This window comes from Drosophila yakuba, chromosome 3L (assembly GCF_016746365.2).
Source record: "Drosophila yakuba strain Tai18E2 chromosome 3L, Prin_Dyak_Tai18E2_2.1, whole genome shotgun sequence".
Taxonomy (NCBI): domain Eukaryota; kingdom Metazoa; phylum Arthropoda; class Insecta; order Diptera; family Drosophilidae; genus Drosophila; species Drosophila yakuba.
Window position 1 is genome coordinate 3,419,101 of NC_052529.2, and position 26,302 is coordinate 3,445,402.

A 26,302-nucleotide genomic window follows, 5' to 3' on the forward strand; every position below is an offset into this window, starting at 1 on the left:
GGCTGACTCAACGTTGCGGCTCAGCCAGCGGCAGAGGGATGGATGCTGCTCCGCCGACGTCAGCAGCACCATCAGCATCCCTTCGGTGTCTAGGACATTATCATCGTGGTCTGGTGGTGGTGGGTGCCACCACCGGCAGGACGCGGAAGAGAAAGTCCGGAAGAGCGTCGCTGAGAGCAGCGCTTGCGCAGTGCTTTTTTTGGAGAGAAATTCTCGGCCAAAGGGTGCAGTCACCGCAATTCACCCTCTTTTTTGCCACCGGAGACTTTGCTCACGTTGTGCCCCCTTTCTCTTGGAGAAATGGTAGACTTTTTAGGGCGCCTGAGTGGCGCCAGTCGGCCGAAAAGTATCTGAATCCTGCGCACCACCAGCCGGAAAATTTGCGTGGTGGCGGTGGCTCAGAGCGGCCAGCAATCACTGCGTAATCCGATATGAAAGTACACTGCGCGACAGGAAAACAGGTTCACAGTTCAGAGCGGTGGGTAGTATGGGGTTAGCTTTTGCTCTCTTAGAGTAGGGATACCTATTTTCACTAACTATTAATAATAAATAATCTGTTAGTGCATCAAATTCGGCTTTTACATAGATTAGATATACTACAGGTGTATTATAACTAGTTTTTGGATGTTCACAAAAAGCAAAATGAACTTTTTATGGGGGTGAAGTCACAAGTGTTTAACGTTTCTGCTAGCATTAAATGTCATGGTTCAGTTTTAGTTTTTTAACAATTGTCTTTGTCAAAAGCACAACAAAAAGCATCATCTTTCAACCCTAGTGAATATTGTAACACGATACGGCCCATTAATTCAATTAACTTTATGTGCTCGTATGTGCCAAACAAGAGAAATCCTCCAAAGAAAGGACATAAGGATTTCGGGTAAGAAAAGAAAAGCTGTCATAGTCACGTTAAGATGGATTTCGCTTGGTAAAAGAGCAAACAAGAAAATGCACGGAATCAATAATGTATTACAATGGACCGCTTATTTAAACGGTTTCAAATTCCCCAGCAACTTATTGCCTTCCGACAAACATTTCCTTATGGCACTAGGCAGTTGCAATTTACAGACAGGTAATAAAACATAATAACCATGGAAATATTCGGTAATTTTAGTACAAACTAAGCGGCAAATTTGGCCTGCGGTTGCCACGAATTTTCACAGTGGGCGCTTGGGAAATGCCGATTCCCCCCACTCCGCCAGCATCCACACCCACTTTCGTGGTTCCTCCTCCACAGCTGGCCATCGAGCGATACCATCCGAATGCAAATGGAACCCATGCAAGGAGTCGGAGGTGGAGGCGGAGTCGAAGCCTCTCACTAATTGGCAACCACTTTCCATCCAGAAGTCACACTGAGCTGCTAATGGATGTAATTTACTGCCGGCAACGTTTTTCTACAAGCACATCTAATTAATTTACTGTGGATATGGATAGCAAGGCAACTTGTGGAGTTTAATATACAGGGAAACAAGCTAAGCGAAACTAGAGTTTAGCTCATAGAAACATTCAGTTTCATATAGGTTTAACTTTTAGGTCTTCAAACTTTAGTCATCTTTACTAGACGGAACTACCCATTTAACACCTTGTATTACAAGGTATGTATTAAATAACCATCTAAAACATTTCAACATATTGTACTTTAATACCCTATAACAAAATATGATACTTTTCAAAACCTTCAAGAACTCATTTTTATGTTTTACTTACTTTTCGAACACTTTGTAACTGTCATCGCGTGATCTTATGAACAATGATGTTCTTTCCAAAGATGTTAATATTTTTCGTGAGTGGCGATCGAAAAACGTTAAGGCACAAAGCTTGGGTTTACTTTTTAAGGCTTAATGCTTATAAAGGCACGCTCGGGCGTAGTGTGTGTATCTTTGTGTGTGTTGTTGTGTTTAGAGTGTGTTTTTTTGTTTTTTGGTGTTTTAAGAAGATCTTTGCGATCGTTTACTAGACGTTGTCATCGAAAGGCAATACAGGGTGTTGTTGAAAGGGGATTTTAAAAATCGTTGACTGCGACGGCAGCGCTGGTTCAGACGAGTCCTGCGACTCCTGCGAGTCCTGCGGATCCTGCTGCGGCAACTGCTCGACGAGCTGAGGCACGTTTGTGGTGTTGGCAACGGAGCGTACCGTTTTTGTACAACAAATTGTACGGAACCGAAACTGAATTTACAAATTACTCAACACAAAACGATGGCAAAAACCGCTAACAATTTGAAAAATCTTAAAAACGCGTATACATCATAATAACGTGTGAATTCTTAATCTTCTCGAATTTCTTAATTTTTGGTTTCAACAAATAACGTTTCAAATGTTCTCGAGTTCTCTAGTATAAAAGCTTGGTTTTCGTGTAAATCTTGTAAAGCATATATAAACGTGTGACTTTTGTATATATATTGTTAAAAACGTGTAAAGCTTGGTAACAAATTTTTATATATTTTTTTGTTTTTTTTTTTTAGTTTTTTGTGTTTTTTTGTTCTAAGGCAAATTAGTGGCAGAGTTTTGAGCGGCGATTGGATCGCATCGACTTAAGGTCTATTAAAAGTAAAGTTTCTGTCCAAGGCACTCGACGACAACAACGCAGGGTGTGTATGTGTGTGTGTGGCTATGTTTTTAGTGTGTGTGTTTTTAAAATGTTAAGAATACTTCTTAGGTATAAGGCACGAACTATGACGAAATAACAGGAACCGAAACGGTACAAAAGGCACTTGACCGCGAAACTTAACGAATTTTTCAGTTTCAAAAACTCAACAAGAACTTAGGCACAAAACGGTTTCAGAACGCGACTTAAGACTTTCTGTCTGAGTGACTTTCTCTGACTTTCTGAATGCTTTCTGAACTGGCAAGTCCTGCCCGATCAGCGGCTAGGCCTAGAATGATGTGCTATGCCGGCGACACATCGTGAGCTTCTGATGTCAGCATCATTCATTCCACTAGTCGTAACCGTTGTGTGAATCCGCGACTCGACGGCGTCGTCCTGGCGGCCCATCAGCGCATGCTCCGCGGACAGGATGCCAGGATGTCAGGATGCTGGGCTGTTGGGCTGTTTGGCTATTGGGATGCCGGTATGAGATGGCATGTGCCTGGGCATCCTTCTTGCCCGGCTGCGCGAAAAGGATGTGAGTAGGTGGCTGCTATGCGAGATCGTAAAAATTGCCTATCTACAAAAGGGGAGGGTTTGGGTTTGGGTTTGGGTTTGCAGCATAGTAACATTTTGGCTTTTTCACTTGGCTTCTTGGGCGCTATGCTATGTGTGTGCGGAAAATCCACCACCAACTGGGAGCACCCAATGGGTGGCATGGACCACCAATGGCTGAACTTCGCTTTCGCCTTATGTACTACGAGAATTGTTTTTGCCAGCGCCCATTTACATGGCTAAAATTGTATAAATTAAACTTGGCTGAGTGGTATTTCTTTTTTTTTTTTTTTTGCTGAGGAACTAACAATCTTATCGGGGCATGCAAAATGAATAATGGTTAAAGAATACCGGGAAATCGAACAGCGGGAGATCGCCGTCTTTGGAGCTACATTCGTTAATTAATCTGATTTACTTTGATTAATTATTACCGAATGAGTTAAGAAAACTGTGGCTCAGCACTGTGTAAGCCACAATCCTTAAGATACAAATGAAGGGAAGGCGGCTGGATAGTTATCTTCACCCACTCCCACTTATCTGTGCAATCGCTGTCGACATAAAAGCAAGCGGAGAACAAAAAAAAAAAATAAGCTCAACTGGCGCGACATCCTGGCGCCAAAGCCACCATTTTGTCTGGCCATATAGCCGAGTACATGGAGATCCGAGTGAGTGTGTCCTGCCCTGCCCTGCCTTGTCCTGGAACGCGTGTGGCCGTGCGTAGGAGTCCTGTGGTGGCCACCAAGGAATCTGCACAGTATTCACTTGTCTTGGAACACGTTTACTCCTTCGCTGCCTTGTTTTCCCCTCTGATTGCTACGCCCCCTGCTCCTCCACCGCCTTTCCATGGAGCTGCGCCAATGTGGAGCCGTTTTATGTAATTTGCACAGTTTTTATTTCTGTTTGTTAAGTGGAAAAATAGAATTCGAGCAGATACAAAGGACTCGTCTGCGGCACAAACTAGAGTAATAAAGTACGAGAAGGCATCTATCTTTTATAGGTAGATATTGGTCTTCAGTTCGCCTTTATTAATTGTGTTTTTTCGGGATGAAGAAAAACAGGAGTTTATCCTTTTACACACGATACAATTGAAGAAGGAAGCGACTTCATTATGAATGACAACTTTAATAGAAATAACTTTCTTTTTCGGAGTTCTAAACAGTAAATGTAGTAAATGTAGATGAGATGTCCAAATAGAAAGCACTTGTTTAACAACAACAACAACCAACAGATTTCCCAAACTAATTGTTTGATTATGCAAATCTCCATTGACAGCTTCACTTACCTCAGTTCGTAGTCAGCCGCTTATCTTCGGCCAGTGGGTTGTTCGATTTAGTTTCAGTTGTTCGGTAGATAGTGGAGAAATGTGTTTAACGAAAGTTGTTTGCTGTGTGTGCGCCCGTGTGTTGATGTGTGTGTGTGTGTGTAGGTGTTAAGGCAGTATTAGGTGTGTTCGTTGTTGTTACGTTGTTTGTTTCTTCGTTGCGGTTGTCGTTTGTTTGATTTGTTTAGAAGATCTGCAAAGAGAGAAAAACACAGAGCAAACGGTTAAAACTGCAGGCAGTTATAGGAAAATCTCTATCCAGCTCTCAAGTTGCCACTGTGGCAACTTCAATCCACTCCAAAACAACTGCAAACGAACAAAGCATTTTTCCTGTTTTAATTTTCCATATTAGCACAGCTCGACCTCGGCGCCGATGGGTGGACGTGTACGTAGATGAGGATGTGGATGTGAATGTGGATGCGGATGAGTCTGTTAGGTGGGGCAAGCTGGAGGAGAAGAAGCCGATGTGGCAGCACATATATGGCTAGATGTCGGCATTGCGGTTAATGCCACCAAGGCAGCCGGAGCAAGAGCACAGCCACCGATATGTGCGCACATAGAAAACCATTCCAAGAATGCTGCACCAGACTTTTCCATTAGCGTTCGCACATCGCCAGTGCGACTTTTGTTTATAGCAACAAAAAATATCAATCAACACCCAAATGCCCAAAAGAGTGCATCAATGTGGCTGATCGGCGGGATCGGCAGGAGAAGTCGGCGGATCGCTTGGAGATTGGTCGTCAGTTGCAGCTGGCCAAGAATGCGGCTGCCGTGGTCTCCATTGCTGACCATTAGTTCTCTAAGCAATAACTAATACTTTTTCACACAAATCTTATGTAAGTTTGTAAACAAATAATCACAAAGTAAACTACTCATAATATGAAAAAACCAAAATGATGTCTTAAATATGGTATTCAAAACATCATCTCATGCGTAGTGATAAATTCACATGAGTAAACAGATGACTTTAGCTTGAACTTATAATTAAGCATTTCATTTAAAGTTATCAAAAAACGTTGAAAGTCCCAGTCGTTTAGTCACAAAAGAAAAGATTTTAAATTGATGATTCAAGAATTGAATTACTTAAAAAAAGAATAATAAGAACATCATGAATATTAGCAACGCTACTTTCACTAAAAGTATACCAAGTTACACAATATTTACATATTTATGAGATTAGTAATGATACATTTTGTGACCACTTTTACCAACTATGGGTTGAGAAAAATCGTCTTATATCCCCCAATAAGTCAACTTGTTACAGGTGCAGTTCAGCCCTCGACTCGTTGGCAAGACAAAAGCCTGGGGCGTGGGTGGCTCCCACTGATCTCCTGGCCCCCATCTGGTCTCCACCTCAGTCGCTCAATGAAAGCGAAACTGCAATTGTGGGCGTTGGACAAGTTTTTTGTAGTTTCTGTTTAGTAGGTCGACGGCTGATTGCGTTCATACAGACTACATTGGCTCGCATGTGTAGTGTATCGCCCATCGCGGAGCAATCAAAATTACAAAACGATAGCGTCACGTAGTTATGGCGAACACAATCTGAGACCTTGGCACGATTCTGCCATGCAGCCAGATGTCGGTCTAGGTGCTCAGGCACGTTCTACAATGCCGAACCTCCGAGCTGCTGCTAAAAAGGGTTCCAAGTGGTTTATGACCGAGACAGACAACATGGACACGCCGGATTATGAGGAACTGTTGAATGGGTTTATTGACCCGAACAGTAGCAGATACACATGTGCAGATCGCAGATAAAAACGTACAGATATTCATAATACTCGCGAGATACTCAGAAGTAACCGCAGTAATTGTCTTCCTCTAAAGCTATTCATTTCTAATTCATACAAACACGTTTGCTCATATATTTTGCGGATTAGATAGTCTTTCAAGTGAACTGTCTATCTGTCACCAAATGGCGAAAAATCGCTAATAATATACACACATAATGACAAATAAAATAATACATCATCATACATGCGGGCGGAGATGACTACACATGCCAGTGCTTAAAACAGCTTCCAATGCTATAAATCACACAACACAGCTCACAATAAAAATAAAACGAGAGAAAGGAGAATTTAAATAAACTGCCAAAAGAAAAACCAACGCAAATTGCGTCGAAAAAAAGCGTCTGAGGAAAAAGTTCCCTCTACGATAAAAGCAAAACAGATTTTAATTAAACCATAACAACATCCATACTACGAGTAAATGTGCCCAAACCCAAATCCATTCTATATATATAGAAATGGAGCGCTATAAATACTGTTTCTAAACGAGAACTTTCAAGGTAAACAAATATTATTTAGAGAGCAGAAAAATCTCTTGGATTTTCCATTCGATGCGCCCCCAAATATAAAATCAATGAACAGTGTCGAAACTGAAAGTGTGAGAAAAGGCAATCCCCACGGATCACACTTGCCCCCTGAATAAAAACTGTGGCACGATGTTCATGCCACACTGGAAATAGAACACTGCCACCTAAGCGGATAAGCTGCGGATCTCAAGAAGCCGTCCACCGAATCTTCACACAGTCAATTCTTTCCTAGCCAAATCTCAACCAGCACACAGATCTTTGATCCATCGAATGGGTCTTCCTGCAGGGCTTTCACTGTACTTGGCTACTGGTGGCGACGGCGATGATGATGCTGCTGCTGCTGCTCTTGGCTCATTCATTTGCTTATTTGTTGCTCGATCCCTGAGTCATAGCTGAATTTATAGAAATTTTTAATTTTTGTGTACTACAACGGGCTAGTTTGGAGGTCCAACAGATGGCCGTAGAGCGATGCCCACCGGCGACTCGCTTGATTATTAGTTGCGCTTGAGTAATGTAACTCAGCATCATCAAACGAGTCGTGTAAAAACTTTTATTTCACTTTTCATGTCAGCGGAAACTGACGAGGTGGTCAGCAAAAAATAAAAAAAAAACTGGTCGTTAAACAAATGTGTCACGACCCAGTGACAACGTACTGAAAATGGCCTAATGAGTGCAATTATGACAGCCGAAAGCTAAACGGATTCCCCAAAAAACAATTTACTCTATTCTGTGGAATTATGTAAGCTGTAGTCAGATGAAATATCTATTATTCCGAAAACTGGGTCGATTGTTTATTCATAAACACTAACTAATTTAAACCAAATCAGTTTAGAGTTTGGTCGGTGAGCTACTTCAAAGGTTTTAAAGTGCAATACGAACTATAGAAAAAGCAAATGAGCTCATATTTGCTAAAAGAAATAAATGAAATTGAAGATTGTATACTACAATGCCCGCAAAGGTAATGGCCGCAATGTTTATTTGGACATTTTGCACATTCAACTCGTTTTCGTTTAGATTAAAACGACTTATAAACAACAGTCACGTTCCTGCGTTTCCTTTTCTCCGATTGGTTCATTCAACTCTACTGAAATGATCGTCAATCAACACTTCTTTTACTTGAAATAATATTCTCCTTGGGCTTGCATTTTCATCGAACACTTTGCCCCACGGAAAACTATCCGAGTTGAGTGGCCCGATAAAAAAGCAGCACTCGCAAACTCACAACGGGGGTCAACTGGGCAGATTTGACATACAGGGACTATGTGTGCACCTTGGATAACCCCTGACTGCGGCCGTAATTTGAGTAAACAAGACATCGTCGCTGGGGCAACTCCGCAATGGGCAATGGACTATGGGCAATGAGCAATGTGGCCAACAATGGGGCTCAAATTTGTGTATCGCTATCAGCATCGCCAGCACAACAACAATGGGCAGCCAATGATGATGGCAAAATCCAGATAAAAGATGCATTAAAAGTAACAAAATACACAAATAAACAAACGAACAAACGGCCGAAGGATGGATGGATGGATGGAGATTCCTAGATGGATGGATGGATGGATGGGTGGGTGGGCAGATGGGCAGGGTGGTTGGGTTAGGCAAACAAACAAATCAAATCGAATGAATCGACGACGACAACGACAAAAGTGACGTCAAAAGGAGGAGGCAGCTGCAAGTGGGTGGTTGCTGGCCGGGATCGGGTTGACAGAAAGGTCTGTAATTTTCAATTATCATCAAGGTGGTGGCACACCATAATGTGGCCAAATTATGTCAGCCAAGTGATAAGGATCAATGTTCTAATTAAAATCCTTTAGAGAGGAGCGTGCGTGTAATTAGCTCAGCTTATGATACTTTGAGTATCATCGAAGAATAAAGGGATTATATATGTACTCCTTTGCTTACAAAAGGGGAAATGCAAGTTTAGAGTTGAAAATCGCAGAGTTTTCTATTTCAAGACAATTTTATATTACTTTCCATAATTTAACACAAACTGATTTTAACTTAAGATACTTGTGAATATATTTTGTCAGCACTTTTATGGACTTTAGTGTATATTCCCCCCCAAACAAATTTCACATTTCCTGCCAACATGGATTGCCTTAGCTTCCTTCCTTCCTTCCTTTCATTTCTCAACGTGCCCCATAAGACACCATCTACATACGAAAGACATTGCCAAGCAATTTTATGATTGGATGCCAAGTCTCATTCCCATGCCACTGCCTGCCCACTTAAGAAGGAGCCTCTCCTTTGAGTCACCCTCTCCGGTGGCCACAGCCGACATCGTCAATCGGAGACGGCAAAAAATTAGGCTCCCGCCAGTCGGGCTCCAATGGATTTTCGCACAAGTGAGTGCCAAAAGCGACAGTGCCACACAACATATACACAAATTTATATATGTGCGTATTTCTATATATAGCGATATAACCAAATAGTCAGGGGCATCCTTGCGAGGGTAAGGGGAGTGGGAGGAGCTGCAGCTAAGTTGACTTTGAGGGGCAGCACTCAAATACTCGAATGCCAGTTCATCCATAAGCCGAATAAGAAATGCATTTTTATTTTCACACTCACCCACCGACACTGGCGACACACAAAGCAGTTCCATTGATTAAAAGAGGCACCCAATCCCCCCCTCTTCCAATCCCCCAGCCAGATGGAAATAAATTGCGAGGCAAGGCCAAGCCTAGCGATAACTGCCAATGGACACGACAATCTCCGGAAAAGGGGAGCCATCCGAAGGAGAGATAATCAAATCGGAAAAGGAATGCATAAAATGTGGTGTTAACTACACAGAAACCTCTTTGATGGCCAAGGTGCCAAGGAACTTTTCTAGATCCGACGCAACTGAGTCACATATCATAAAAATCTAGTTCATTATGTATTGGTTCAAATGTTTAATAGGCATTGAAAAATCGAAAAGATTATCATGATAAACTACACTTATCATAGTATGTTTCATTTATTTCTCACAACCATAGATGCCTTTTTGTCACTAATTAAAAACCAATCAATCAAAATCCGAATGCAAATTTGTTCGCCTAATGGTTTGGATTAGAGAAATTTCACTTGGCGCTCATGGGGCTATAAAATCGGAATCCTCAAGATTTCCATCAATTTTTCATTACAAACCCACACGGTGGGGATCCGGGGGTGTGACAAACCGCAACCCGTTGCAAGTGGGAATGGGAATGCCAAGGCGGACTTATCGACTGACCGCATCGAATCGTTTCGCTGATGGACTGACAGATTGATGAAGTGCCCAAATGCGTGTTCACTCGGCCCTCAGCGCAAAAAAAAAAAAAGAAAAGCGCCAATGAATTACTGACGTAATCGGGCAGGGATTTACGACACCCACTGTGAGATATAGGAGGCGACAAGCCGATCGGTGGGGCCCAACCCAAAAGCCCCCACTTCCAGCGGCGATAAAGGAAACAAATAAAATGATACGTCCACATCTCTCGCCAAGTTCGGTAGGAAAAATGAAATTTTTGCATAAATCTTCGCATGCGTTTGTTTGCATACAAACATGGTGACAATAAAAGTTGTGCCGCCGTTGGCAGACGGCAAATGCGAATGAATACTTGCCGTTTATTTTTAGAAGCGAATGCATATTCTTTATCAGCATTAATAGTAAACAAGGGGTTCCATCTCTGCACTTTCCTGCCAGCGATTTTTAATGACTCAACGATGAGTGTGCGTGCGAAAAGGGAATGCGAATCGAATCGAGTTAAGTTGAGATGGGAAATGGAAATGTTCGAAATTCCGATTCAGATGGTCGGCGCTGCTTCCACCTCCGCAACTTGAGTTCCGCGTAATTAAGAAACATTCCAAAACAATAAACTATTCCACAATACGCTACGGCCAATCGAACTCAATATGGAATCATCTACGGAGCTCCACGAGCTCTGCGGACCATTTTGTTTATTTAGCATTTTGGTTGTTTGATTCAGGTCCGGTGAAAAGGCGAAACATGTGTGCGGCAGCATTAAACCCACATAAACTCACATGAGCCCCAAGTAGCTGTATCTGTTGTACAGAGAGAGGAATATTTAAGATCTACTCAAAACGTTTATCGAACTTGTATCTGTATAAATGACCGCTAAGCACAAAACTATGTTCTCCATATCTTAATAGGTTTCAATATGATATGTGGGCACAACTGTAAGACGATTTTGGTTCAAAACTAAAGTTACAACAGATTTGATCTGTTATCTTAAGACTTCAAAGATTTGTAATAGATGGTTTGTTTGCCCAGTGTATCTATATATAGCCTATGTATATTCAGCATGTATGCATTCATGTATCTCAAGTGCAATACAAAACCATTGAAAATGCTGAGGCGTTAAGAAAATAGAGCACACACATCAGTTGTTATTTTTATTTTTTAATTGTTATTACGCTGGTCGTTTTGTTATTGTTCTTATGGTTGCCGCCAGTAGTTTTTGTTCGATACTGTAACGAGTTGAACGAGTGGCTTAATTTACGTTAATTGAGCTTGAAATATAAATCGAACAACTGGCTGGGAAATTGATGAAAATCATAGGTAACATGGGTGAATAAATATTGAATGGTTTTTCAATGGCGAATTGTGTAGTTTTAACTTTCCCTAGAAGTTGGAAATTTATACGTTTAAGGCCCCTTTTACCAAGCAATCAAAAAGTTCCCATTTCACGCTTGCCAAAAAAAACCAATTCAATTAGTCCCGAAATAATGAAGTAATCCTCGCTGCAATAACATCCCCGGGACATCAATCTCGCATTCGAAAGTTGTATGGCAAGCGATCAGTGGAAGACCTTTGCACTCGTCTCGCCCAGAGCAAAGCGAATTAATGAATACAGCTCAATTAATAAAACGGCGAACATGCATAAAAAGTATGCAAAACCATAAAAAAAAATATCCAGCAGATACAAGTGGAAAATGCAGTCACTTGTCTGGCAATCGAAACGTGCCCCAAAATGGGCAACACAAGCTGCTGCCCACCAGTGTACCAGTGTTTCCACCAGTGACCTGGTTACAAATCACTTTTGCTCAATGAATTGCCGCTCTAGCCGAGCCGAATGTACACGCGGATCACTTAACAAATTCCGGGTAATACTTTTTGGATAATTGCTATAAATAGCGCATAAATGTATAGTAAATTGATGTCTTGGCACATTCCAAGCATGGGAATTATTATAATTTGGTTGATTTAAACCAAATGTACTAATCAAACTTTGGAGTACATGAGTAGAAATTTCGTCAAACACATTGCTACTATCAGCTTCTTTAGAAAAAGGTATATCTTGAGTTGGTTTTGAGGAGGAAATCGAATTACAGATAAGGTGGTGAAAGTGGAACACTGTCATACTTTTACTCGTTCGAGAGTTCTAACATGCAGTAAAGATCTTATCTAGAGAGAAGGCAAGTGTTGAAATATTTATTATGAAAGGCGAAGAATTTCAATCACCAAAAACGAATTAAGATCAGTTCAACATGCATACTCCGAATAGCAAAGTAAATTTTGAGTGATTTGATAGTGATATTTACATATTTGAGTCTTAATATTTGTGAAGTGTACTAATATCTTGGCGGATGCAGAGCGTCCCCACGTCTGCGTCCGAATTATTTGGTGGATGTGGAGCCGAGATGCACTGCCCACACAGTGGCATGGAGTGAAAATGAGCTCCGATCTCGATTTCTTTATGTTTCCGAAGCGTGTTTATGTGGCGGGCATTCCAAAACCGAAGCCCACTGCTAATAAGGTCGAAACGCTCGAAAACGAGAGAGAGAGACTGGAAATAACAACAGCTTTAAACGAGCGCATTGACATTTCGAGATAATGGATAAATAATACAAAATACGCCCACAAAATGGAGCGACGGCGGAATTTGCCAAACAATCGGACACAAAAAATGTGAGGAAAGCAGCACAAAAGCCAGAGAAATTATGACAAAACACCGAAAGACGCGAGTTATTTAAATCTGTGTGGCGAAGAGCGAGTAAAGAGCGAAAAAAAAAACAATAAATCTACGTACAGATACAAAACAAATCGTAGCGTACGTGTATCTTAAAGATAAATCGCATTTGTGGAGGAGGGGAGTGGGAGGGAGGCCAGCCAGCTGCTAGGCAAGCAAGAAATATAGAATGAAATATCTATATGTTTGGCTACACAGCAAATAATATCGTATTTAGCTGTGCAAATCATTGATAACCAATAATATAAATAATGCAGGCGTTTGTACGTTTTGATTGCATAATCAAGATGACATTAGCCACATTCAAATGAATGAGTTACTGGGTTATAATCCATGTTTATCCTGAGCAAGAATACTACAAACACTTTCTCACGAAAGGCGAAAATAAAACAAGTCTGACTAGTACTAAGATTTTGCAAACATGTCATATATGAGAGGCAGAGCATAGTGATCTATTATAATCCCAATTTTTCTCTGTGGACCAGCGTAGTCAGGGGCAGACATCAAACGGCAGACGTCGACGCTGGCGCCGGCAGCGCGATGAGGTAATTTTCAGCTTGTTTTCTAAAATGCTCCACAACCGAATTGGGGAAAAAGGGTTTTCCGATGGGTTTTTGGCGCGCATCGCGCAGGCGCAACGTGCATTTGGCGTTTGATTGGAGTTACACAATTGAACTGCGTATTTGTGGCACATATTCTTGCCAACTGAATGTGTAAAAATAACACCATATGTCACACACTTATGACCGCGCACTCTCGTATACCTTCTTTAATTCCCACAATTGGGGCGCTGGAAACTCTTTCGGTTATTTGAACTTGAACGATATGCACGATATGCGATATTCATATATGTACGAATCGGCTATACATATATATGCATGTATATATACATATATGTATATAATTCAATAGCGATATCGGGCGCGGCACAATCGAACGAATTGGCACCGACGACGGACGAAACTCGAATGAGCGGGCCGTAGAAGCGAGTGGTTCGCTCGGTTCCATGGGCAGTGTGTGATGGGAGCATGAGCAACAGATGGGAGAGCCGCGAAGAGAGCCACCTGCTAGGCTCTCCTCTCTGATTCTTCTCCGATTCTTCCGATTCTCCTGATCGCCGTCTGCAAATGTAAACAAAACAAAAGGTGCCAGCCAGAAGGAGGGCGGGTGATTTGAAGAGACGAAGGAGGAGAAGGCGATGGTGGTGGTGGCGGTGGCCAGGGAACCGAGCCACAAGGTGATGGACCCGTGCCAGTGGTGACTAATCTTTGGGGCCCAACTTATGGCTCTTTCTTTCTTCTCGCAATCGAGCAGAGAGGAAGCGACAAAGTGGAAGAGGAAGTGCGCTTAGTCACTTGGGGTTTTCTAAGAAATAGGCATTACTACGGCTTTTAAAGGGCTGAAATAGTCAAGCGATTGGGGCGAAGTAATAGTATTTGGAAATGTTTTTGGTCATGACGTTTTGCTTTTATGCTATTTATGACTATAAATGACTCTTTTACTCACTAGATGATTTTAAACGACACAAACAGAATACATGCGTAATTTAAATCTCCGCCGCTGCTTTTGCAGATTTTTGATTAGGAAAGTTGAAATACATAATTGAATACAAGAGTAGTTCCCAAAAAAGTGCATAAACAAAAGAAGCAAAATAATAGCCTGTTGACTTCAATTAGGTCCAATTATTGACGCAATTGAGGGTCTGATCCCGGGCAGAGTGAATCTCTATGCCAGTGCCAGCGGGATGTCGGCACGAGTCTTGTGGGTCCTCGCATCTTCGGGGGTTGCATTTACACAGTTAACTTCACAATTAAGTTGAGAATTGAAGGCAATTTGCGAGGCCTGCGAATACGACGACGCTTCTTCTTCAGCGACCAAGGGGTTATCTTATCGCGGATGGAATTTACCCTATATACACCATGATATTCTGCTATTCTGGTATTCTGCACCCTCTTTCAGCTGCTCAGATAAAGCCGTCAAACCAAACCAACTGCTGAGCTGATAATTCGCGGCAGTCGCAGTTGGACTCTCGTTAATTGAATTATATTCGCAGCTTTGGCTAAAAAAAAAGTTGCACTTTAATTAGCATAAAACGTAGGCAATACCAACAAACAAACATACAAATGCGGGCGTTCCCTTTCGTCCCCCTTTTGTTACCCTTCTTGTTGTTACAATAGAAACTTGGCTAAAAGGGCGGAATTCGCGTGACCGACAAAAACAAATGTGCGGGACATGTGGGGTAGACCAAAATCCGAGGAGTCGGCACTGCCAAGGGGAGGTAGCGTGTAGGGGGCAGGGATGACGATGATGACTCCACCCCGGAGGAGCACCCACTAGGCGGCAACAACAAAATATGCGAGTGAATCGAAATGAGTTCTTGTTGGCCAGGCCGCAGCTGAATCTCCACGGGCTCTGTTTACCGGGTTTTCATGCCGCGGGAAAGTCGCTTTCTACGGATTATTGCACTTGGGGCCTTAAACATTGGTTAACTTACAGAAACACACGGCGAAAAGGGCTTAAAGAGTGCTAAAATCGAGTAAATAAAACTAACACTTTACAAAAAATTCCGTAGTTAAGACAGTGTGACCGTGCGCCAAGCAGCTATCGATAGGTAGTTGCGGCTATCGGAACCAATTAGCATCTGATTATTTAATTACAAAATAAATACATAATTAATGTCAATATAAATTCCAATAATGGTTGGACTTATTTTAATAATATTTGAAATGGCTTTGGCTAGCAGAAGTCTGTCTGTATACAGCGCTGTTAGGTCAGTGGCAGACTGTTAAGTGCAGGGTCACCCCAACTGTAAAAGCTTGGGCGCCAAATTTAAAAAACATTAACTAATGCACCCCAACTAAAACAAGGCTTAAAGATTAAGAGATTTGCAACAAAGTCCTGTAAAAACAAAGTCTTCACATGATTAATGAAGGTTACAAGCCTCACCAAAGCGCACCCCCACACAAACTTGATAAATTTGTCTGGCTTTCCTGAATTTTCTCCGAGACGATCATCGTTTCCGTTTTGATTTTAGCGATTGAAGGGCAGCCAAGTGTGCAAGTTACAACCCCCAAGAAAATAGACGAGCAATCTAAGGGCCGAAAAACAAAAACTAGCCAAAATCATAAAAATAAGCAAGCGAATTCATGACTTTGCCAAACTCGGCGGACCGCACATAGCGCGCGACTTTGGGGGCCCTTTCACTGGGGTTGCTTTCCCTATGCCAGCGAAATAAAAATAAATTTAATGTTCCTGTTTTTTTTCCCTTCTCCTTGTCAAGGATATCATATGCGCGTACATGGGTATATGTGTAAGCGTAATTTATGCTGCAAAACATCTCGAGCATAAACAGGAAACAAGCGTCCATGGTCCTTCTTTCGCTACACTTGTAGAAAATGAGATGTAATTAAGGATATCTTGCAATAATATCAACTTTGTGCCTGTGCCAATACAACTTACTCTACATTTTATCGCAACACTTAAGATATATGTACTTAAATATTTCTCACTGTGCACAGTGACCGCCCTCTGCGGGCTTGGGAAATTTCTTGAAATAAAGTCAAGTTCGAGGCTTGGGCGCAAATTCAATTAATTTCAATCGAACGCCTGTCGTTCAGGGCATCCGGGCATTGGGCATCGAGCATTGATGTCCTGCGATCCAAAGCCTGCCAAACAGATACGCAGATAGAAGATGCAGGATGTGAAGATATGGACTCACCCCTCGGACCGATAAATCTCGGAACTGGCACACTCGCTGGCACACACGCCCGTTATGACTGCTGGCCAAGGAGCAAGCCAAATGGATGAACCGAACGCATCGACATGTGTCCTGGTGCTCCTGCTGCGTCATTGCTTTAGTTCCGGTTGAGTTTGTGCCAGCGCTCGCCAAGATTTATGTCACTTTGTTGGGCCAACAAAGGGGCCAGCGATTTTGGTTTTTGGTAAAGGGGAAATAAAAATCCGATTCGCAAATCCTTTCCTCGAGTGACCCACTTGGGACTGACCAGCGAGGAGCAACGCTAATTGAGCGATCTTCCGGTTGGCTAATGGGTTAAACCGGCCAAGCCAAGTGCCCATATATCATGCCCATGGCTGTGATAATTTCGGCATTTTATCAACCAAAATTTAGAGGGTTCTTGGCTCTGCCGAAGATTTATGACCATCTAATTGAGTTTGTTGTTTTCCGAATGCATTTCTGGTTTCTAGTGGCGGATGAGAATGAGTCTCAGCTCTTTGGAGACCAATAAATTGGGTGAAATATAATGAGTATATTTCATATTTTATGTGCAACAAAAACTAGAAAAACTTGAGCTGAGCATGCAGTGAAAAATGTGGAAATTCATGAAGTATTTTTTAAAAGAGCTAAGCTGAAATATTCCACACCATTTATAATCATTATTTCTTATATTACTTCTATAGTTTATAGAAACTAGAACCAACCACTTTAAAGTATTGTTAATAAATGCAAAATGTTATACAAAAATATTCCTGAAACAAAATAAAATTAATTCACATGCAATAAACTTCTGAAATGTAAAGAAAAAAGTATTATTAAGTTGAGATCCCGCTTGCAATTTGGTGGAAATTCGTTTCAAAACCTTCAAATTCGATTTGCTTCACAATTATAACGTGAGCAGGCTTTCTCCCCAATATTTGCTAAGTATTCCGGAAATGCGTAAACTCGTTTTGATATTGCCCGACAAATTCCCCACAAATTCGAAGCACTCAAACGACATTTGCATGCGGGCAGCTACAAAACACCAAGGAGGCGAGTGTAAAAACTTATATTGAGAACAAAATAAAAATTTATGAAAACCCATTAGGGCGAAGCTGGAAAAACAAGCAAACGACTCTACAAATTGCCGGCAGCCGTTCGACCCAAACCCCTTTTTGGATGAACTCGAGATCGGGATTGGAAGCGGCATGGAAGGGGAGTTTTTGGCCACAAATTATTTTTATAGCTGAGCCCGATCCCAGGCACGAGTACGGCGAGTTATGCGCCGGAGAATCCCATAGGCAAGCCGGAGACTAAGCCCGTGGAAGTGCCCGGATGGACGTCTCGGTCGTAAAAAGATGGCACAAGCCAGAAAGGAGTGCACAGAAAGAAATCATTGAGAATTTGCATAGAATTTAGAGCAAGAACTTGTTGCTAAATGTGTTTAAAAAAAGGGTGTTTTAAGTTATGCATTTGATCAAAAAAATGCAAGCTGTTTGAATAGTTTCAATTTACCATAGATACTTTAAGAATGTTAAACTTTGGAACCTATGTTTATAGAAAAGACTTTTCTCTGAGTGCAGCCAAAAGTGGAATAGGACTGTTGTGCCGTGTCATTGTCATTGCCATTGCCATTGCCATTGTCACTATAGTCTAGAGGCATGGACATGGAAGAGAGCGAATTTTAATTGATGACGATTTCATTAAAATTTCGAGGCAGCAGTGGCGGCAGTGCTGAAAATCGACATCCTGCAACCCCGCAGCGTGGTGGGGCAATAAAAATGCAAACAAGCGGCGCGTGGGCGATGTCCTTGCTCCAGGAGGAGATGATGTACACAGTTGATGACGTTGGGTTAACTCGCCCAGCCAAGTGTGAAGGATGCAAAAAGTTAATCGCCCAGGCGGACGACTCAGTCCAAAGCCCAAAGCCCGGCACTTTGTATCTGGCCAGATGTGTTAATGTTTCTCGATTGCAGCATGGAAAACAGGGGTATTTTTTATTGCCCTGTCCAGGACATTCGGCATCCTGCGGGATGTGTGTGTTTGCGCACTAAGTAAATTGCGTAAATTTATGGCTGCGTAAATTGTTTAATGACTCAACAGTCTATTTATCCTGGCGCAGCCATGCACCGACATGGCCTAATGGCCATGTTGAGGTTGAGTTCGTATCCGAGGATTAGGAATTCGGCTCGGAGTCGGGGGTGTCAAGTGGTGGAGGTGGTGCAATGAGCTTGTTAAAAGTGTCATTCGTTTGAGGCATTTATTGACATTTTAGGGCATAAAAATGTTTATTGACAGCTCGTAATTGAAAGTTGTATTCCATTTTTTTTAATATCTTGGAACAAGTTTTCATTTGAAACTTCATTGAGGATTCGCTATGATCAGTTCATTGAACAATTTCCATACGCACATATCAAGTAAAACGGATTTTATTAATATTTATTATATATTTTCTATATTTAATCGTATATCTCCTTACCCAAAAATACTATCGTCCCGCCAACATTCCCAAATGCATTTTATCTTAATGGTCTTCAATTAATTTTCCCGAACTGACCATTTTGTTTTAGGGTTTTGGGACCGCTGACATGTCACTACTACACACACAGGACGACTGCTTATCCTTGCTGAAGGATCTGCCCCGCTGGCTGAGGCAGCAATTAAGCAGGCATTAAACATGTAAACTGCTTGCAACGCCCCAGAGATCAAGGATTGCACAAGGATGAGCTGGAGGATTCGAGACGAGGATGCCGAGCAGGGAGATGGAACCCCTCACCTTGTGGGGGTTGGCTGTCCAATTCCGTTTCCAATTCGCTGACTTGTCGCACCCAGTCAAAAAGCGGAGGACGATAAACGGCGCTGATAGCACAGCATTTATCAAGGAGCACGGAACAGGCTCAATTGAGTTTCAAATTGATGTCACCATTATCGGGAGCTGTCATCTAAGGATCTGGTTGGGGTGACTAGAACATGAGGGATGAGCTGAATCGCAAGAAAAAAACATATATAACAACAAGGAGGTGGGGCCGAGATGTATGCCGTATTTATTTATAATTTTTTCATCATTTATCAGCGGGACTACATTCTCACAATGCCGCAATTGCATATTTATGTAGATGTGCACTGTGCACTGTGCAATTTCAGTTTGCGCTTCGATTTAAGTGCTCATAAATAAAAATCCACGCAAAAATCCACCCCGGAAAAATTGGGTTTGGGATTGGGAAAATGTTTGGAGTTGGGAGGGGTGCACAAAATGGTTCTCCCAACGTCGTCCACCCCGGGCAAACTGTCAAAAAGGCAACGGAAAGTTTGTAAACAAAACTAATGCCGACATGGGTGTTGATAAAGTTCTCCAAACTTGTGGCACCCCATCCACTGCCGGCTTATTGAATTGCCCTACACGCTTGATTGCCCGCTAAACGGATGAGGGGCAGGAGGTTTTTCCCGGATTTTTCCCAGGAGGAGGTGACTTTGCCCATTCGATTCGTGTGTGACATGTGGATTCGTCATACCAAAAAGCGCAAAATATTATATCCAGGCCTTGACTTTTGTTCTGGTTTCGCTTGCAAAAATGATTCACAAAGGGCGCAAAGGGCTCGAAGTGCAGGATGCAGTCGGTGGGATGAGGGTTTCAATGGGACTCCCATTTGCCAGCTCGCTTCAATGGAATTGTGACTTGTGTCTAATGGACTATCCTTTGTCATCCGCCGACCCGCGACTTAATGGCATCGGGAAACTAAAGCAGTTGCACAAACAGCCAGCAGTCGAGCAGCAGTTTTCCCATTGTCCTTGCACTTCGGATGGGAATTTTCCTGCTCTAAATTCGTTCAAATGCAGATGGAATGATTTTGAATCGGTGCAGCAAGCATTGATAAGGAATCAAGCGAAACGAAATGGGTGATTCGATCGACTCATAAATCACTAGCTTCAGTTGGTACAAATAAAACACTATTTAGAACTTGGGAAATATAAGTTTATATTTATTTTCTTTGCTATGAAGTAGGAAACATATTATGTATATAATATAAATTTTTTAAGACTATAAAAAAAAAAAAAAAGATTTGGATAACTATAAGATAGAAAACTTAAGCAATTCAAATAAGGTTCAGAGATACATTGATTGAAAGTAAAAAGAAGATCTTCCTAAGCTTTCCTATGACTACTGGATGAGTCTGTATCAATTTCAACTTGCTCTTTTAAGCCTCGTTCGGGTCATTAGCAAATTACGGAGTGCCATTCAATTTACGGATTAGCTACAAAGTTCGTAATCCGGTGACGGCCAATTTGCTTTCTTCGCCGACTGATGATGAGGAAAAGAAATCTGCCCAGATCGGATGACAGTTATGGAAATTTATGATTCATTGCGAGGCATTTGGGTAGCTGACTGTGGTAGCAATGTAATCCATTTGTTTGCGCAACATTTGTCACGCTGCCGCTGCTCCTCCTTTGCCAGGATATGCAGGACATGGTCTGGGGCTTTGTCAACAGCTAAAGGATACTCACATATATCGCACCGATATATCCAGACAGATCCACCCCGTTACATCGTAACTACTTTGACTTTGATTTTATGTCCCCTTTTTTCGCAAATGTTTGGCAAATGTTGCAAACTGTCGTCCTCGTTTGTCGGTTTGTCGATTGGAGGGGGGAGGAGGAGGGAGGCAATAAGGACATTCGGGAGGGGATTTATGAATTTCATTTACTAATGGATTGTGGTGAGCTCTGAAATTCCACAGATGTGTAAATATGCAATATGGATTATTAAGGTTTTGACATCCTTTCACGACTACACTCATCTGATTCGGGAAAACGAACTGATCTGGATGGTTAAATGGATTGGAAACGATTAAGTAAATGTGGGGGTCTTAAAATTGTATAGTTTAGCGCTTAAATATATCATTTACCAGATATTGTATAATGTTTTATATTTGCCAATGTAACTCGATGATGACTGAGGTATCTTATATATACTGAAATGTAATCAAAATTAGTTATATACATCTTGGTGCAAACTATCTATACCATTATTAAATATAATAAAATTAAGTGTTAGATTTATCTTAAAACTGTGTGCACTTCGCAAAGATATACAAGTTCACATTGCTTTAGGACTTTAGATTAAATGGTCTTATAGAACACCTTTTGGCACATTTGGTTTATAAAGTCTTTTGATAAATACTTTTTATATTTGATTTATTAATAATTTCTTAAGGTTTCTTTTTATTTAAATTGCTAATTTATTGAATCATTGTCTTTTGCCCAGTTATATATTTTTACAGAAGTACATTTTTAGCAATTTAACAAATAATTTACCATATTATTGTTGCGACCACACTTAGTAAACTTTATCTATGCAACTTTTAAAGGCTCATTAAATTCTACGTTTACGAACTCAAGAAGGATGTACTAAATCATGACTTAGTTTAGTCGGTCGTGTGTAAATCGTATACTATGAAGTAAGTTTTGTTGCAGTGCACACATCTCATTCCTGCTGAAAAGCCCCCATTTTCTATGTTTGCCAGCCTCATGCCGATTGGCTGTTATAAAAAGTTAATAGCCGTTCAAGGCCCCCTTCCAATCCACTTATAAACTGGTCCTGCTCCTGCGCAGTGGAAGTACATAGGACGCGGAACACATAAGCGAAGCTACCATCCAACCGCACACCAGGACTGCGAGAAGTGAATCCTCCGGTATAACCCATACCCCGATCCCGTAGAGAATTTATAGCATGAGCCGCGACTGCCGTTGGCTTCTGTCCATTTATCTTTGGCTGGGTTTTTCCTGGGATTCTTCCTTATGCGGTGGAATGGGGTACTCAAACCACAGAGGACCTGCCCACAATGCCACCAATGGCAGTTACATTTTATGGCCAAAGTTCACCAGAGCCCAACTCGTTCCCCAGCTCCACGCACTTTGGCGACCAAGTGGCGCCATTTTTGCCGCATTGTCATCCGTGGGAGGATGAGGATGTGGATGGGCAACTGACAGGGATTGTAGTTTATGCTTACGAGGACTTTTCAAGAAATAAACTTTTTCCTCTGTCGACATCAGCGAAAATAATATCGCGTTCGGAAGGGTATAAAAATAAAATGAAATGAGTAAAACCATCAAGTTGAACAGTTTAAGATAGACTTTTCTATAAATTGATTTTTATTTTCAGTTTAAACATTTCTATCGAGACTGGAATGGACAACATATATAAAAACACACTTCACTTCAATTGTTTCATAATTTATCAGTATGTATATTAAGATTATTCAGTAGAAAACTTCCTTACATCGCACCAATGATGATGCGAACCAAACAAAAACTTAGTGAGACAGTTCATCATAATTATTAAATAAATTCACTTTCTGGCGTAATAACAAAAAAGCTGGCTAACTAGCTTTGTTGACTATTCGGCGCTTGAAAATGGGGAAAAAGATTTATGTTGCCAATTCAGTTTTAAGAGCCGAGCCCAAAAGATTCATCTCAACTCGAAAGTATACACGATAATTAGCTACGTTTACGGAATTTTCGTACATATATAGATTTTGCGATTTTTATTTTTTTTTCGGATAGATTTTTTTTGTGCTTTGTATAAATGCCTGCACACATGATATGCAGAGTTGAGAATGGAGTGAAACTTTCGACTTGACTTGCTAAAACAAATAAAAAACATCTTCTGTTGGCTATTACTAAGGGAAGTTTGTCTTGTGGCTTCTTCGACGGTTTCTTCGTTTTGTATTGCGTGGCATTGTCATGAGGCATACATCATTGATCAATTTTCTTGTTCTTTCTTTGATTAAGTAACGACTTGAGTTTGTATTCGTACCTGACTTCTTTAACAGACTTCTATTTAAAAACAAACAGTTACACGTAATGGTAGAGCATACTACGCTGAAGTCTTAAATCTTTCATTTTAACTAAATTTAGTTGCTGCCTAGTCAGGTGTGCGAATCTGTTTCCTCGTGATTTGTGTGGGTGTATGCTTGTGTGTTTGTTATTCGTTACGATCCCAATGAGTCGCTAATTCGCCTAATAGAACTTTTTCGCCTGCGCTTCGCTGCGGTTTCTGCAGAAAAATTAGGGTATATTTATTAGTTTTAAATCCAGGTTTAGAGATTGCATTAACTCACTTGAAGACGTTGTAGATGAAGACTAGCAGCAGTTGCACAACAGTAACGCTTAGGAACAATGTGACTCCAACGCAATTGCCCGTGGGACAATTGGCCACCTGCGCTGCTCCCTGTGGCGCTCCCAATCTGTTAAGTAAGGAAAACAGAAATTGAGTACATAAACGCATATTAAGGAGGTACTTGGAAAGTGACAATAAAGTGGTAAGTAGGTTAAATCTGAGTAAAGTATTAGATAAGCATATTCTTCTGAGTCAAAATATTGCTGATAAGGTTAAATTTAGTTCGAGCTCAGATCGAATCTGTCTCTGTTAATTGAATAAATTAGCTGACTTAGATGCTAACTGGTTTAAGAAATAATTATAAGACTGAGTGTATTCCTCACCTTTGGCCCACGTGGGTGATGCCCTGCTTGACCTGATTCATGCCATCGCGCATCTCGGCGATGAGCGTTTGTACATCATAGCCGGTGGATTGGATTTGTGCTGTGGGCGCATGCTTCTGATTCGTTTGTATGTTATCAGTGCGCACATTGATATCGCCCACAAGTTGACGTATCTCGCGGATGGAGCTGAGCAGCATGTTCTGATTGGTAAGCAGAAGATCGACATCGGTTCTGCTAACAGCGCCAACGGGCAGCTGTTGCTGTGGCACTCCGCCGGCAGCAGGCGGAGGCAGAGCCTGTCCAGCACTGCGCGAGACCAGCGACAACGTGGTTTCCTGGCGGCCAATAATCTCATCCACCTTGCGGGAAAGCTCGCGTAGATGATCTGCAATTTGGCTCTGACCCTGCCAGATCTGACGCAGCTCTCGCTGGTTCTCCGACTCGTAGAACTCCTCCCAGTCCTCGTCGTCTTTGTGCTATGGGATTATACAAAAGTTGATTATCAGAACTAGCGATAAGCCATCTTTATCAGCTGGCTGCGTGGCAATTACCTCGTCGGGATGCTCCTTCTTGTAGTCTTGCTTCTGTTTTTCCAGTTTATCCTGGTATTCCTTGTACTCTTGCGTCAGCTTCTCCTGGTTGTCTACCTTGGGCGGCTCCTGCACTTGTCCAGCGGCATGCAACGAGGTGGTCAGGAAATGGAACACATCGTGGTCATCGGCCAGACCGCCAGTGGCGGCGGAGATGCCAAAGTAGCCGTTCTTGGGCAGATTAACGCCATCCGCTCGCAGACACAACTCGTAGTCATCGTTGTTGTTGGACATTCCGTTGTGGATAAGGACGGTTAGCACATTGTTGTAGTACTCGATGCGCGCCCGCGTGGGGAAGGGCTTGTTACGGAAATCCCTTAGGCAACCGCTCAGGAGCTGAGTGGTTCCATCGTTGGCATGGTCATACAGCTTGGTGCCGTCATTGAGCACAGCACTAATGTAGGGATTGTTGTGCTTGTTGTCGTTGTCGAAGGAATCGAACATAATGGCGAGACCATTCCAGCGGTCGGAGGATCCGAATACCGGACCATTGTAGTCGCCCTTTTCCGTGGTGTACCAGAAGGCCAATCCATCGGCTCCGATCCTGCCACGTCCCGTCACCCGGAACACGATCTCCACGTCCCACCAATCGAAGTTCGTCTGCGACTTTGTCCAGATGGCACCCTTTTGTGATCGCAGCGATGGCGCCACGCGCACACTTTCCGAACTGGCGATGGCATCTGGAATGAGGAGCAACAAGTTGTGGCTATAGAAACACCCAAAATCGTGGTCAAATCGACATCCAAACAAAGTGCCTGCGTGTACACTTGGCCGCCTCGCGCCATCTCGCTCGCACTCACGGCCGCAGAGCATCAGCGAGTGGGCCAAAACAACTGACGTGGAGCTGCGTCTTCCACTCGTACTCACTTCCCCCGTACTCCCAAAACGGCACGGTGCCGTCTTTCTGAGCCAAATACGGCGGCTTGAACGAGTACTTGTACTCGAAGCGCCGGTGCACGCCCACGGCTCCAGGACTTAGGTTGCCGGTTGCCTCGGAGCTGGGATTCCACGCCAGGAAGCAGAAAATGGCCAAGAATATGGGCCGCATCTTTGCAATTATATGTTGACAACTAGTGGTGGGTGGGCGACGATGGTTCAACTGATACTATCGATAGGCAGCCGGCTCCGATATGCAATGGTATCGCACTGAATGTACTAAAACCATTGTAGAGTTATTTTAAATCAAATATTATTATCTATAGTTTGGTACCCTCCAGCTTATAAAAATGTTGAGCAGCCTATAAAAAGTAACCTTTATTTAGATCACAAATTGAAACTTTTTGAGATCAACATTTTTGCAGCTGTTTTTTTAATCAAGTAAATCACCTAGTAGATCTAAAAATAATCGCTTTCGATTTCGGAAGATTTCCGCGCGATATCGCAAATACCCGCCAAATTCAAAAGTTCTTGTAATCTCTACGATGTTGAGGTGGAAAAACATTTATTTTGAAAATTTAAAAAGTGTTTACGTCCCGTTACAAAATAAACATAAATATAGCAAAATACGCGCCATTCGCATGTGCTGGTGCACAATTACACGACTTACATACATACATGTTTATCAATACGTTATTGTAAAATTATTTCGTTAGTTGTTTCAATTGCCTTTTGCGTGATATCACCAAAGTAGTATTACATCCATTTCTCCAAAATTCCTTTAGCACAGTGTGTGTATAATATGTTTACATCTTTATTCTTTGTTTCTGGTTTCCCGATTGTAGTTTTCGTAGAGCTTAAAGCTAGAATTAATATAGGTTTTAATGCCTCGGTAGCAC

General features: G+C 42.0%; 2 protein-coding genes and 1 long non-coding RNA gene across 8 annotated transcripts in view; 1 reads left to right on the forward strand and 2 right to left on the reverse strand.

Moving 5' to 3' along the window:
- LOC6532697 (talin-2) overlaps window positions 1-15,321 on the reverse strand; it is a 29,775-nt gene extending 14,454 nt beyond the window's left edge. The window contains exons 1-2 of one of the 5 annotated variants that reach the window (XR_005561040.1): window positions 13,487-13,681; window positions 4,419-4,650 (exon numbers count right to left, since the gene is read on the reverse strand). The gene's annotated coding sequence lies outside the window, so the exon portion shown is untranslated. Of the gene's footprint in view, window positions 1-1,704; window positions 2,823-4,418; window positions 4,651-13,486; window positions 13,682-15,216 lie in introns of those variants that run through there. The other 4 variants (XM_015194056.3, XM_015194057.3, XM_015194055.3 and 1 more) reach the window with 4 other exon arrangements.
- Window positions 48-19,642, forward strand: LOC120321432. Of its 2 annotated transcripts, none has more exons than XR_005561042.1 (2): window positions 48-1,592; window positions 19,008-19,642. It is a non-coding gene; the product is annotated as an uncharacterized LOC120321432 (long non-coding RNA). The 2 variants fall into 2 exon arrangements; XR_005561041.1 differs by lacking the exon at window positions 19,008-19,642 and adding an exon at window positions 4,810-5,351.
- Window positions 19,643-22,652: 3,010 nt separating this feature from the next.
- On the reverse strand, window positions 22,653-25,614 carry LOC6532698 (protein ERGIC-53). The gene is made up of 5 exons (XM_002093404.4): window positions 25,395-25,614; window positions 24,489-25,207; window positions 23,938-24,413; window positions 23,556-23,681; window positions 22,653-23,491 (listed from the first exon to the last, which is right to left on the reverse strand). Exons 1-5 carry the CDS (start codon window positions 25,573-25,575, stop codon window positions 23,455-23,457), a joined length of 1,539 nt encoding a protein of 512 aa, XP_002093440.1. The 5' UTR covers window positions 25,576-25,614; the 3' UTR covers window positions 22,653-23,454.
- Window positions 25,615-26,302: the final 688 nt, after the last annotated feature.